The 14456-nt window shown below is 51.7% G+C and overlaps 1 protein-coding gene across 2 annotated transcripts; it reads left to right on the top strand.

Moving 5' to 3' along the window:
* Window positions 1–513: 513 nt before the first annotated feature.
* On the top strand, window positions 514–7808 carry BARHL2 (BarH like homeobox 2). 2 transcript variants are annotated; one of them, XM_033113243.1, is made up of 4 exons: window positions 514–1013; window positions 2155–2836; window positions 4714–4939; window positions 6726–7776. In XM_033113243.1, the coding sequence occupies exons 2-4, from the start codon at window positions 2215–2217 to the stop codon at window positions 7036–7038; spliced, it is 1161 nt and encodes a 386-aa protein (XP_032969134.1). In that variant the 5' UTR covers window positions 514–1013; window positions 2155–2214; the 3' UTR covers window positions 7039–7776. The 2 variants fall into 2 exon arrangements, with proteins under 2 accessions (XP_032969134.1, XP_032969132.1); XM_033113241.1 differs by lacking the exon at window positions 514–1013 and having other exon boundaries at window positions 1487–2836; window positions 6726–7808.
* Window positions 7809–14456: the final 6648 nt, after the last annotated feature.

Below are 14456 nucleotides of genomic sequence, written 5' to 3'. Positions count from 1 at the left end.
TCAGATTTCGGCCCAGCCCTTGGAGACTTTAAAGGCCATTTTCTACCCTCATTCTGTACTCAGTCACGGAAGACATGCCAGCCACTCAGATTCATAGGGTTCTTAAAATGGTAATTTGGAGTAAAATGTAACTCAAAGAACTTTGAATCATTCATTAGCACCTTATAATTACTCTGCTAATTATGTTGACACGGCACTTAATCAGGAGTAATACGCCGTCTTGTCACTGGCACTTCCCATTACTCTGACATTCAACAAGAGACAGGTTGGAGACATCCTAGAGAAAATGATGCAAGTTGATACCCTGCGACGAAGCGTCACAGTTATACCACGCTCCAGGTCCCCAGTGGATCCACAGTGACTATTTCCTTTCCAAATAAGTGGCCGGAAAGAGGGAGCAAGGGAGGGAGGGAAGGAGGGAGGGAGGGAGAGGGAGAGAGAGAGAGAGAGAGAGAGAGAGAGAGAGAGAGAGAGAGAGAGAGAGAGAGGGAGAGAGAGAGAGAGATTGAAAGCTGGCTGGTGGCGAGACAGAATACGCACTGCGGGCCAAGACCCAAGTTCCCGAGCCCCAAGCCAGCATGACACCGCAGTGAACCGTGGCTGCCCTCGCCACTACAGAACGCCTCGGGGTTTTATTTCCCCCGCTCGGGAGAAAGTGTCTGTCCCGGCATTTCTTCCAGCACGGGCTGTGATTGGTGACTAGACGGGTCCGGGTTTTGAGCAGCAGGCCCCTTCCCTCACTCCTCCCGAGAGTGCCGAATGAGGCGGACCCCGCTCCATCTCCCTTCAGGGACAAGACACCTAGCTGGGCCAGAGCCCAGATGCCCAGGGTCTTTGGGGAGAGAGATATCAGAACTCCGAGTCCGCCCGCCCACCCAGAGCTCCGGCTGCGGGAGTTACACACTTTCCGGTGGATTCCGTCAGGGATTCCCCTTACTCTGCTGTCAGTGTACGCCGACTATTCAAGCGCATGTTTGGGGATGCTAGGAGGGCGGCCGCGCTGGAGTCTAAAGGTAAGCCAGCCAGATTGCTTCTCCCTTCTTGTCCTTTTTCCCTTCCCTCTTCGGATTTCTTAATAAAACGGGCAAATCGTTACTATTCTCTCTCTCTCTCTCTCTTTCCCCCTTTGGTTCCCTTCTCTAGTCTCCCTCTGCTCTCTTCCCCTCTCTCCTTCTGCCCTCCCGCATGGCTGTGGACACCAGGACCACTGCAGGACTAGGTGTTCGGCTTTGAGCTCCAAGCAAAGGGATGTGCGGGTTCTCAAAAGAGCAGCCGGCGGGAGCCGCGCTCGCTGACCGACTCGCGAGCCGCGTGCCCATTGGCTCCTGGCACGTCTGCGTCGTTCGCTCTCGCGGGCGCGGCCAATGGGGACGCGGGACCGGGCGCGCGGCCTCGGCTGCAGGGGCGCGGGCCCGACGCGGCGCGGGGAGCAGCGGCAGTGGCCGTGACGTCACGGGAGGGGGTCGGCGCCGCCCGCCGGCTGCCGGATTACATGCGAACGCGCCGGGCTGCGGCCGGAGTCGCACGACTCCACTTCTCCGCCGCCTCCTCCGCCTGCGCCTGCTCCTTTTCCTCCTTGTCCTCTTCCTCCTCCTCCTCCTCCTCCTCCTCCTCCTAGTGTTGCTGCGACCACTGCGGCGGTGTCTGCTCCACAACTTTCCAAGAAAGTTCAGAAACTCGGCTCCGGGGCAGCCGAGTCACGCGCCGCAGCCACCTTGGGGAGCCGGCGGGGAGCTCCGAGGGTGCGCAGCCGCCTGGGCTTCCCGGTCGCTGCACCTGCCACGTCCGCTGCCGCCGCTGCCGCCTGGTGCCAGGCTGTGGGCAGACCCAGGTGGCGGCGGCACAGGCAGTAGCGGAGGCTTTGGGGTCACCTCCTGCCGCCTGCGCCTTCGCCTGGGTCCCCTGCGCCGCCACAGCCGCCCCACGTGCGCGGTCGTTCCTGGAGCTCAGGCTCCGTGCTTCCTCAACAATTTTTGTAACTCCCCCCTTGGGTTCCCTTCTCCCCACCCCTGCTTTTTGCAATAGGAAAAAAAAAGTGTCGAAACTGCCCACTGATTGCTACCTCCCAATTATCCTTCCTTCCCTCTCCGCCCCACTTTTTGTTTTACGCGGCGACAACATTGTTTAGTGTTTATTTTGTTTTACGATCGATAGCTTCCTTTGCTTGGTCCCGGCGGCTGCTGAGCGGCGGAGTGGCGTGGACCTCATGTAGAAATGACAACAATGGAAGGGGCCAGCGGGTCGAGTTTTGGAATAGACACGATTTTGTCCAGTGCTAGTTCGGGCAGCCCCAGCATGATGAATGGAGATTTCCGCCCGCTTGGCGAGGCTAGGACCGCGGATTTTAGGAGTCAGGCCACTCCGTCTCCCTGTTCGGAGATTGATACCGTAGGAACGGCGCCTTCTTCTCCCATCTCGGTCACGATGGAGGCCCCAGAACCGCATCTGGTAGCAGACGGACCCCAGCATCACCACCACCTCCACCACAGCCAACAGCCGCCGCCGCCAGCCGCGGCCCCCACGCAAAGTTTGCAGCCTTCGCCCCAGCAGCAGCTGCCGCCGCCACCGCCACAGCAGCCTCCCGCCCAGCAGCTGGGCTCCGCCGCCTCGGCCCCCAGGACTTCCACCTCTTCTTTTTTAATTAAGGACATCCTGGGCGACAGCAAACCTCTGGCTGCGTGTGCACCCTACAGCACCAGCGTCTCCTCTCCCCACCACACCCCGAAGCAGGAGAGCAACGCAGCACACGAGAGCTTCAGGCCAAAGCTGGAGCAGGAGGACAGCAAAACCAAACTCGACAAGCGGGAAGATTCCCAGAGCGACATCAAATGCCACGGTGAGTCGCGCCGCCTCAGCTTCCTCAGCGGTCTAGCTTTTCCTGCTGGTTCCACCTCCCCTTCAGCCTTCCGGGAATCTCTGTTGGGGCGTTATTACCGGAGCTTCTAAGGCGATCGTGCCACAGTCAAAACCAGCAAGAGGGAGGGAGGCCTGCCTCGGCGATTTGGGGACTCGTCTGAAGTTCTGTTTATTGTTACATTTCTACCTCTCAAGCCTCACCTCCGTCCACTTCCTTTCTTTGTTTTACTTAATTTTAATTTATCTGGAAGGGGGCAGTGGCGGAGGGGATCTAACGGGATATACTTTTGCTGATAAAAGGGAAGGACTTGAGATTTTTCTAACCGAACCTTGGGAGTGGGAATGGGGGAGGTGGGAGAAAGAAACAGGATTAGCTAGCTTGGTGTCTTGAGGTGTGATCACAACGTGGTGTTTATTCTGTAATGCAAATTATTTCATCCCTCCCTGTCCGCCCCCACCGTATTTTCTAAACACCATCATAGAAATTATCAGATTTAATGAAGGAAAAATTGGAAGAAAAAAATTTCCAAATTGATTAACAGAGAAACTATTTTTAATTAGGCCATGATTAATATAGGGCAACCCACAAGATAAAAATTTATAATCAGTTTTTCAGTATTTTTAAAACACCCTTCTTACTACAGTGGCCCCAATTGAATATCTGCATTTTAGTAAGATTTTTGGCTCCTAGCAACATTTGGAATTTAACATCTATGAAAGCAAAATTTTATGGAATTGAATTTATCTATTTTTGTCAACTCGTTAAGATGGCAATTGAAATTGCCCTTCAACTCCCTTTTTTCATTTTTTCCTGGCAATTTCATAAGTGTTCTGGTCTTTATAGGAAAAGAGTTTTAACAAACCAGGAGAGTTCTTTTTTTCCTTTACTGATGAGTTTATCATCATCACCATCATCATCATCATCATCATCATCATCATCATTATTAATCTTTGCCATCTCTGGGAAAGATGTGTGCTGACTGTCTGGAAGGTAGGATATTAGCTCCTCATTTTACTATTATAGCATTAGCATAATAGTGCCCAAAACAGATGTACAGTCTGGTCTGGCGATTTTTTGTGCACCAACCTCCCCAGTGGGTCAATTAGAGAGATTATTGTTCTTCCTGCAGGGAAGATCAAGGAGCACAGCAAAAACGGGTACAAACAGAGAGGGATTGACATATCGATTTCCCAGCATTTCAGTAAAAAACCAAAGTTGACAAATAGAATCCGGAAATCTCCGGGCTGTCACCTGAATGGGCTCAGTGATTTTTGAGCTCAGCTCGGTGTCTGGGAGACATATTTTTTCTGAAGCTTAAAAAGACCTGGTGCAAGCAGCTGCAGAGGGCTTGATTCCAAGATTTCCCAAGTGCACCTGAAAAAGGAAAAAAAAATGCCTGTAACTTTTGAGTAAACAGAAAAAGTAAAATGAAAAAGGTGCCTCCTCCCAAAAAAAAAAAAAGACTTTTGAAAAGTACCAAATCAGAAAAAAAAAAAGTCTTGGTGAAAACAATAAAGGAAAGAGACAGGTTCTCCTCCCAGTCAAGGAAACAATAACAAAAAGACCTTTTATTGTAAAGTTTTTTTTTTTCTTTTTAACTTTCAAAGATGGTGAGATCAGATCCCCTTTTAGAACCCTTCCAGGAGCTCTGCACAAGCCTCCACACTCCCAGCCAGAAATTGGTCCTCTTCTTTCGTACTGGCTAAGGTCCAAGTATGTGTATGAGGAGGGTGGCAAAGTATAGTCCACAGAAACCAGAGGCTGGCTTGGGAATTTGGAAGTGTATGCCCGGAGGACACTCCACCCGTCCCTATTCCAAACTACTTTCCTAAGCCGTGTCTGGCTTTCTATCATAGGAACAAAGGAGGAAGGAGACCGGGAGATTACGAGTAGCCGAGAGAGTCCCCCTGTGAGAGCCAAAAAGCCTCGCAAAGCCAGGACGGCCTTCTCCGACCACCAACTCAATCAACTGGAACGTAGCTTTGAGCGGCAGAAGTATCTGAGTGTGCAGGACCGAATGGACCTGGCAGCTGCACTCAACCTCACAGACACCCAGGTCAAGACCTGGTACCAGAACCGCAGGTAAGGGAGTTTGTGTTGGGGAGCAAATGTGTCTGGCCATCCCAGTCATGACCACAGCACCAATCTTCTTCCCGCCTGGCTTTGGGAGACTCCAGGGACTTGGAGGGCCCAGAGTGGGCACTTGGGGGCTTTCAAGCTGGAGCAGGGATTAGCCTCAAGGTGAGAACTGTCCTGTGTGCAGCTGGAGTTTAGGGAATTTTGCATTTCTAAATGTCTTAACATGTACTCCCTTCCCTCTCAAACCTGAGTGGCTGGAATTCTCCCCACTTCACCCCCAAATCAATCAAGCCACACCTTCTCAAATTGAGACATTTGTGCAGCTGACACTCAGGTCCATAGAACCTGCTCCGCACGCCCTTTGGGCCTGCCCCCGGCTGGTTCCGAATGTCTATAGCTGGCAACACGGCCTTGCCATTTTGGTCCCAGAAGAGCTGCCACACCGCCCCAGCTAAATGTCCTTGCCTTGGCCTGTGAGGCGGCCAGGGAGTTGGGGTAGGTAGCCGCAGGTAGGAGAATCTGGCAGCTGCCCAGGAGTCTGGACTGGGCGTCTGTCCCCTGTACTGGCTGCCTCAGAGTCCACCAGGAACCACTTCTTCCCATGAAAAGAAATTAGGAAAGAGGCTGGCAGCTCACAGGCCCTCGAACTGTAGGGCGAACCCGGGCAACCTGAGGCTGAGCTTATGCTGTTTTCAAGCCTGCTGATGGTCTCCCTTGTCTCAATTTTCTCTCCCCCTCCTTTTCTCTCGTTTGTGTTCTAATCGTTCATAAATGCGGTTGGAAATGCCCATCCAGTTGTCATCTTTACCATAATTTTCTGTCTCATTACATACGGTTTCAGCCACCCTAATTCTGTCGGAAAACATTAGTGTCATTTGTAGCCAATTTAAAATGGGCGACATGTTTATTAATTTGGCTGGAGCTGCCGGGTATGGACAGCCCATCGGCCCTGAGTTCCTCCGTGAGGCATTTGAGCAAAGGGCTGCTGGCCTCTTCTTCTTAGCAGGGATGCGGTGGGGGAGGGAGGAGACAGAGGAAAGCTGATCACAGATTTTAATTGTTATTCTCTCCCAGAGGAGAAAATATCTTGAAATGCCTTTTTCCCCTCCCAGAATGGCCCCGAGGTACTGTCCCCTTGGGAGAGCCCTCTCTCAAACGAATTCCGTTTCAAAACCTAGTTGCTTTCCTCGCCCTAAGCCCCCTGCCTGCTGTAAGGTCCTGTCAGGCTGATGAGAGAGTTGTGTCTCCACAGCCCTGGGGACCCAGAGGGGCCAGGGTCCAAGGCCCAGGAGTCTCTGTGTCCCTTTGTTTACCGTTTCTTCTCACTCAGCCTGGAGGATAGGGGGAGGGGCAGAGAGCGGACACTTTGGGATTGTTGGGGAGCCACTTACTCGGGTTAGGGAATTAGAGGAGGGAAAAGACCGTCTATAGAAAGCGTGGTCTAAGTTGGCCTTCAGGAAAGTTTTGGGAAGTAGTTAAACTATAAGCGGGGCAACAGCAGAGCAGAGGATCAGGAAAAGGCAGCAAAGCTTGTAGAATTTCATTTCGGAATGTCTCAGACGTTGGAGGTGTAATTTACGAAGTTGACTTGGATTCCTGGTCCGTCATTCTATGAGCAAGAGGGTGGGGCGGGGGTGGGGGGACCGGAAGATGTAGTTCATTCCTGGTTCTCAGAGCTCTCTCAGGCCCGGTCCCCCAGAAGGAGACGGCGGGAGAGGGCGAGAGAAGGGGCCTTGGTGTCTGGATTGTGCCCACAGCTACCGGGTGCTGCATGCCCGCTTTTTTCCAGGACCAAGTGGAAGCGGCAGACCGCTGTGGGCCTGGAGCTGCTGGCCGAAGCGGGGAACTACTCGGCACTGCAGAGAATGTTTCCGTCGCCTTATTTCTACCACCCAAGCCTACTGGGCAGCATGGACAGCACTACCGCAGCGGCGGCTGCCGCCGCCATGTACAGCAGCATGTACCGGACTCCTCCCGCACCCCATCCCCAGCTGCAGCGGCCCCTGGTGCCCCGTGTGCTCATCCACGGTCTGGGGCCCGGGGGACAGCCGGCCATCAATCCCTTGTCCAACCCCATTCCAGGCACCCCGCACCCCCGGTGAAGAACGGCGACGGCGCTGCAGTCCCTCCCCTGCCCCTCCCCCACCCGGACTTCGGCCCCTCCTCTCCCCGTCTCAGGCCTCCAGGCCTCCCTCGCAGCCTCCCGTGAAGCGGAGAAGTAAGAGGAAGATGCTCACCAGTGGGCGGGGGCCCCCAAAGAGGAGCCAGCCCTCTGTTCTCCATCTCCCCCCTCCCCCAGAGACAGGGCTGGAAAGCTCCCCTACCGCAGTGTGACTGGCGAAAACGCTGACCCCACACAAAGTGCGACCAGTAAGTGAAAACATCAACGAAAACAAAACCTGAAGTTCTTTCTAAAAATGACTTTAGGGACAAGCAGGAGGGAGGGCGGGGGGGTGGGGGGAAGGGTAAGAAGGGAAGAAAGAAGGGCACGGAGAGGACACTGCCCGGGCGGAGAGCGGTAGACGGACGGACAGCCTCCAATTCCGAGGCAGAGGCCGTTGCTGTGCACGTTCCGTCTGCGCCGGAGGAAAGAGGCGGCTAACCGAGAACTTTGCACTGATTTCTCATGACCTTTTTTCTTTTGGAAAAGTGGCATGCTCCGTAATACGAAACAAAAATGTACATTTGAAAGACTGAGTGATAAGTGATATATCATATTTATTCTATGTTGTCCAAAAAGAGTCACTTCTATACGTTAGTAAAACATGATTTTTCTTTTTCATGTCTTTTTGATTCAGTAAAATAAATGCTTAGACAAAAGTATAGATTTTTTTGTGATTGAAAATTACAAAAATAAAGTTTATCTTTTTTTAACAAGTGATGAAATCCAAGGGAGCTGATTTCACTAAAGCAGTATGTACTATGACGAAATGCCAGAGTTGGTTTAGGAAAAAAGTCCTTCTCGGAATATTAGGAATTTATCAAATCTGTTAAGACGTTGGGTTGATTTGTGTAAAAACAGCTCCATTTTTCATGCTGGTCTCCTCCAAGCCGTTATTTGATGTGTGTGGATTCCTTTCTTTGTAAGTGGATGATTTCAGAGCAGCCGACGAGGCTCCGGGAGAAAATCTGCTGGTAGGCTGTTGGTGCTGGCTAATTGAGCGGCCAACTTCCCCTGCTGTCCCGGCCTGCCTGGCAGCCCCAGCTGAACGGGGTCTGGCCGTCCCTCCTCCTTCTCCTAGGGCTCCTTCCGGGGCTGCGAGGGTCCCGGAGCACTGGGCTGGCGGGCGGACGCTCCGCGGGCCTCGCAGCTGTTCGGCAGCCCGCGGCCCGGCGCCCGGGCGGCGGGACAGCCTGCGAGCGGGAGACTGCAGGGCGCGCAATTAGGGCGCCCCGGGGACTCGGAGAGGCCGGGCTCACAAGCCCTGGTCCCGGCTTTGATCCTTGCCTTCTCACTCCCCGGAGGGCATCCAGCCCCCTGCCCGGCGCTGATCCTCTTGTCCTAGGGAGTTTGCTGGCCTGGGATGCCTGGAGCGGACATGCAACTCTGGCCAAGACAAGCGTGCCAAGCTTTTTATCCGAATCTCTGGATGGGTTGGGACCACAGAATGAAAGAACCTGCCCTGAGGGTGGAGGAGGCCCGATGCCTGCTTTAAGAGTGTGAGTGAATGGGTGTGTAAATACTCGTAGTACCTCAGCCAGGGCCCGATTTCTGCTCAGGCGTGCCCCCCCACCCCACTCAGCACTCAGGACTATATGTGGGAACAACTGAATGGGGGTGGGGGCAGTTCTGAGGCTGCTCCCACGTTCTCTAGCCCCTAGGTCACTTCCGGAGGAGCCAGAGAATCAGGTCCTGCATCTGGGTAGCCTCACCTCTCTGTCCTCTTCCTGCTCTAAAACAGTGTCAAAGAGGTAGGACACAGTTGAAACACATCCAGACCCGCCCTCCAACTTTCTCTGATGTTTGAACCGTAGTAGAGTTAAAAATATTTTTTACAATGTGGAGTGCTGTGGGAAGTGTGTGATGGGGAGGAGTGGGAAAGAAGGGAAGAAAAGGAAAATCCAGGAGGGCATTGCCTGGGGCGCCTTGCTCAGTCCTTTGCTAATTAGGGAGTGGTTTGCAGATTTTTATCCAGTTTATCAATTTGCTTTAAAAATGGTCTTGGTCTTCTTTGATTCTCACAAAAGGCTCTGGACTGGCCCTTCTCCTTCCCACTCCAGCTAGGGCAAACTCAGACAGCTGGGCTGGGCTGGAAATTGGGAGCCACTAGTGGGAATGTTTAATGTCAGGGCACTCAGCAGACAATCCTTGTTCCATCTTAGCTGCTGCTGGGTTTTATAGTCAAGATTAAATAGTTCAAAAGTGGTCTGCGTGGGCCTAAAAACGCACTTTCCAAGGCGTGGGAGTACTACAACTTCTGTCTGCACTGGCCCCAGGGTTGGTCAGCATCAGCACAAGTGGGACCTGGGAAATCACTGGAGTTCACACATCTCAAGTTCCTTACAAAGAATGACCTCAGGTCCAGTTGGGAAAAACACATAAACCTACAAATACAAACAAGGCCATTGCACCCATTTGCTCCCAACAGCCCTCCAGCCGCTCACCAGCCACTGTGCTGAGGGGCCTGCCTGCTGCCCCTTCACTCTCAAGGCTGAACTTGGACTCCACAGATGGATAATACAGGGGGGAGCACCATGTCTACAGCGACCACAGTTTCTTAATTACCCTCATTCCACTGCTGTGAGCAATTATTCTATATCCACCAGAGTCCTCCCAAATTTGCTTTTCTTCATGTTTTCTCCCCCCTCCAAACCATGCTGATGAAAGTGTCGATTTACCATCTAAATTTGTTTTGATTACTTCCTGTTGCATCCAAGTTGGCTGTTGGATGTTGGGCGGCTGTTGTTCCAGGAAGAAAGCTGAGGCCTGGATTCCGTCTTTTCATTCTGATGCAGTACTGCAAGGGATACCTCAGCAGGTGCCCCTCTATTCAAATATCCCCAAACTAATGCTTAGGAGTCTAATGCAAACCCAGTCCTTTCCCTTAAAAAGGGTCCTTTTGTCCTTCTGTGCCTGCCCAACAAAGTTGGGAGGTTGACTGGGAGGTGATGAATGCAACCTTAGATTTTCTGGGAAGTAAGCAACAAGATTACAAGCAAAGGTCTCTCTCTTCTCACGGGAGATCCAGAGTTAGTTGTGAAGACCCAGAGGAAAGCTGTCCCTGGGAGCTGTGCTCCTTTTCTTTTCCCATCTTTAGCTGATGTCTGAAGGGTGCTCCACAGCTAGACTCCATTTGATTTGCTCCTTTGATTAATTTGGGGACTGGCAAAACAGACTTTCTGTGGCAATCTCTTTTTGCTACAGAAACACAGGAACAGAAACTTATTTTAGAGAGATGTTTAAACACCCATAAAGTCCTGTTAGATTTGCCCACCCTAAGATCAGCTCTGGGATTCCCGCAAACCTAGCACATATCTGTAGTGAGTGTGAAATAAGTTAACTCTCTAGTTAGCAACCAGCTGGTTTAGCTCAAACCAGTACTTTTCAATGACTTGCAAAGTAATGATTGTTTCTTGTCTCTACACCTCCAGCAAATACACCTACCACCTTGTATCAGTATATTTTTTGCTCCACCCCTTAAAATGAAAGCCCACATGATGTCAAATTAGACAGCTGATTTCCTGTGTTGCAAATAAAAATAAAATCGCTTACCCTCAAAACAAGACTTCCCGCCTCCCCACTCTTTGCCATCTGACTCCAGCCTAGGCAGCCCTTCCCCAGGAGTCTGCCGAATCCCACCTCCCCTCTTTAAACAGGCAGTTTGTGAGTAGTTTGTTTTGTTATATTTTTAACTTTCTAAAAATATTTGGAGAAGCTCTCTCCCCAGGGCTAGGGAAACTTTAGTTCCTGTTAAGTAAGCCACGTGGTGGTTACAAAAACATACAGGAAGAGAGCTGCCTGGTTTTCTAAAAAGCCAGGCACAGCTTCACAGGCATGGCTTGAAGTCAACATGCTTGGAAAGAGACTGACATTTTACTAGTGGTGAGAATGGAACTGATGTTTCCTCCATAGCTCTGAATTTTTGGTGAGGGAAAGCTGGCTTGCCTTGCGCCTTGCTATTGACTAGAGAGTTGTGGGCGGAAGGGTGAGTGCGGGCTTCTCCAGGGTTTACCCTGTGGACCCTGGAACAGTGCCTCCAGGCTCCTTGAGTGTCCCATTAGGTCTTTGTCCAGTCCCACTTCCTTGGCCTGTTCCAGTCTTTCTCTCTACCATTTGCCTCTTTTTCCTGGAGTTGGGGTGGGTGGCCAGGACGCAGTGTCCGTCCCTTCTGACTTCTGCCAAGCTGAACGCCCCCAGGGCTCAGTAGGGGTAAGTGTGTAGGGTTGGGGTGTGTACTTTCAGAGAAAGGGAGGTGTCACTGGCCTTTTGCATTGGAAATCAGGTCAGCTGTCTCTGGGCGATAAGATGTCCGAGAAGGGACTTTTTTCCTTCCCTCCTTCAGGCTGAATTTTGGAGGTGTCTGCCAGCCCGAGTGTTGCTCGGTGGACCATCCCGGCCAATCTCGTATTCTCAGTTTCTCAGCTCTGCCTCTACGGGTCTCCCCACCACCTCCCTCTCTAGGTTTCTCTCTCCTAGCACCACAGACAGCTCCCAGGGCGCGCGTACCGTAGGAGCGAAGTGCGGGGGGGAGGGCGGGTTCCAGGCAAAGTCCAGGCGACCGCAGGGGGCGCGCCGGGTTAGGGTCCTCAGCGCCCGCGGAGGAGGTCCGCGAGGTGATTACAAAACGACCTCTCCGGCAGCGTTTCCTGATTAGCTCTAAGTCCAAACAGGGTCACATTCCAAAGAACAAAATCTTCAGATCAATAAAGTAATTCAAAACCCAAAAGATCTCGGGGTGAGTAGTGCTCAGTGACAGATCAACTCTAAACCGTCCCTATTTAATAAGTTCTTAGTGGAAGCCGACTGGGGAGAAGCCTGGCCTCAGGTCTGCTGCTTTGCAACCCTTGCGCCGGAGCCGCAGCGAGGTCGCCAGTGGAACCGCTCTAAATGGCACTTTTTACTTCCTCCGCTCGCGCAGCCCCAGTGTGTTCTCGGCAAAACGCCGCCTCCGCTGGTGGAAGCTCAGGAGAAGCGCTTCGAGGCGGCCGCGCTGCAGGTCGGCTTGAGCCGAGGCCCGGATCTCCACCGCTGCTCCCACCCGGTGCCCTCTTCCCGTGGGTCTGGGACTCTCCCAGCTCCCGCTACTATCTGGTCCAGGACAGCGGGTCGTCCCCACGAGAGCTCCACCGAAAGAAGAGGACCTTCGCGAGCTCGAGATTGAACTTGATTTACGATGAAAGGGCTTTGTCACTTTGTGGAGCTGATGGGTTCCCGCCCCCACCCACCTTATCGCCCGCCGCCTCACACGATTTTTTAGTGAAGAAGCCCTCGGAGTAGCCGTCCTCCCTCCCACGCCTAACCATTTGCACACATATTGCAGCCAGGGGTTTGTGCGGCCGCTCCAAGGCCGGCTGCAGAGCGCGGGCTCCGCGCCGGGTCTCCCGCAGTGCGCACCCCAGCCGGGTCTCCGCGCTCCTCCCGCCCCGGGGACAGCCCAGCGGCCACAAGTTTCTGAGCCGGGTTACAAACGGTATCTCAGGGAGGAGTGCGCGCATCAGGACAGGGACTCTATAGACCAGGGACAGGAATCCAGATGCTTTCGCGAACGGTACTTGGGCTGGTTCTGCAGAGCTAGGCCCTTCTCAAACACCTCGGTGGGCTCGGGAACATAAATTCTTCTCCCTTTCCTAAGAAGATAATAAAATAATCTTTGCCCAGGTGGAAGCTCATATTTGTATCCCGCTTCAACCCCCTGCCCCACCCCCTCCACCAAAGGCCTACTGGCTGCAATTGACTGCCTCCTTCAGGTTTCCCCTCAGCTCTCGGAAGCCGGCTCCTCTGTTGATTACACTCCCCGCCTCTTCCCCCTCCGACTACCCTCTACCTCTTTTCCGTTATTGTTGGAGATTTGGAAATGCTACGTGGAATTTACGAGCTGATAGAGACTTGTAGCGACATAGATTACTCACATTTGTAAGTTCAGTCACTATTGGGGAGCCCGCAAAGCCTCTGGGAGCTGAAGGAGGAGGTATGCAGGGTATGCATCGTTAGATGAAAGGGGAGGAAAAGTTTTCTACAGACCACTATATATGTATAATGCTGCCTTATGAGAGAGGAATTAGGCATTGGGGGTGCATTGTTTCCCTACTCCTATGCTCCAAAATTAGAGTTCCCATTGTGGAGAAATAGTCCACATCATAAAACCAATTGACTGATAGAGTGTTAGGAAAAGGAGAAAGCCGGTACTGCTTACTTCCTACTGTAGGGAAGCTGATCTACTTGGTATAGATTCCAGATGTGGGTGGGAATCTTCCAAGTGAAGAGACCACAGTAGGTCTCTTTCTAACTAAACAGGTTTCTGGTTGAGTGAACTACTACGAAATGATTTTCTAATGATCTAATATGAAACGTTTTATTTTTAAAAGAGCTGTCATGTTAGAAAATTGGCATGTTGTAATTTCTGAAAGATGCAAATAATGTTTGGTAAATACCACGGAAAGAGGTGATTTTCCAACATCCTTTCTCACCAACTCTTACCTCTCTGGGGCTGAGCATCTGCAGAACTACGGGCAGGGAAGTTCTAGCCCAGATATTAAGAGACAGGAGTTGTTCATTGGAAATAGGGTGCATCAGAGCCACAATCACGTTGAAACCTCAAATTATTATTCATCTGCCCCATTTTCCACAAACTTGTTCTATTAATGGAAGCTTACGGAATAGTTTCCATTAAATTAAGAGGATTTCAAAAGGACGTACTTCTTCACCAGCCTTGAGTGAGCACACTGTGGCATTACATTAAACATGTTCATATGTGAATAAATGCATAATTTTCACATAATCTTTCAATGCTACGGCATTGATAGATTGGCCCAGAATGTCACATAAAGCACAAATGGATAAGTGCGGGCATGGGGTATTTCATTATATCTTTTTTCTTTTCTGGATTGCTCTTGAAAATTCTGGTAATCCTTATTTTGGATCCCCTCCATGGACTTCTCTAGATTTACATCACAGCTGCTGTCAGGAGCCAGTTCTTCGCAGCCAAAAACAGCACCACCCATTCCTGTCACGTGGTAGGCCCTCGGCCCGCCCACTTCAGCCTTGCCCAATCAGAGCACAAGAAAGAAAATGACCTGGGCTTCCCCTGCTTCTCTCTACTTTCTTCAGCAAGGAGTTTTCCCAGGCGTGCCTGGTTTGCAGAGAACAGGCCCCAAATCTTGTTACCCCTTTCATTTACCCCTCTCTTGGTATCATTTTTGGGTTCAAACCCTTTGGCCCCGACGCTGCCTCAGGAATGACATTATGCTGCTCCACGCATGCTTTCGTTCATCTCGTGGCCTAATTATCCCTGCAGAAGGCCCAATTATTTTCACATGCCCAAAGTCCTCCCACGAAGGTATTTATTAGGGTAGAATTTGA

This window comes from Rhinolophus ferrumequinum, chromosome 9 (assembly GCF_004115265.2).
Source record: "Rhinolophus ferrumequinum isolate MPI-CBG mRhiFer1 chromosome 9, mRhiFer1_v1.p, whole genome shotgun sequence".
In the NCBI taxonomy this organism is placed as follows: Eukaryota; Metazoa; Chordata; class Mammalia; order Chiroptera; family Rhinolophidae; genus Rhinolophus; species Rhinolophus ferrumequinum.
The sequence above is the reverse complement of the archived record's forward strand: the minus strand, read 5'-3'. Positions and strand labels throughout refer to the sequence as shown.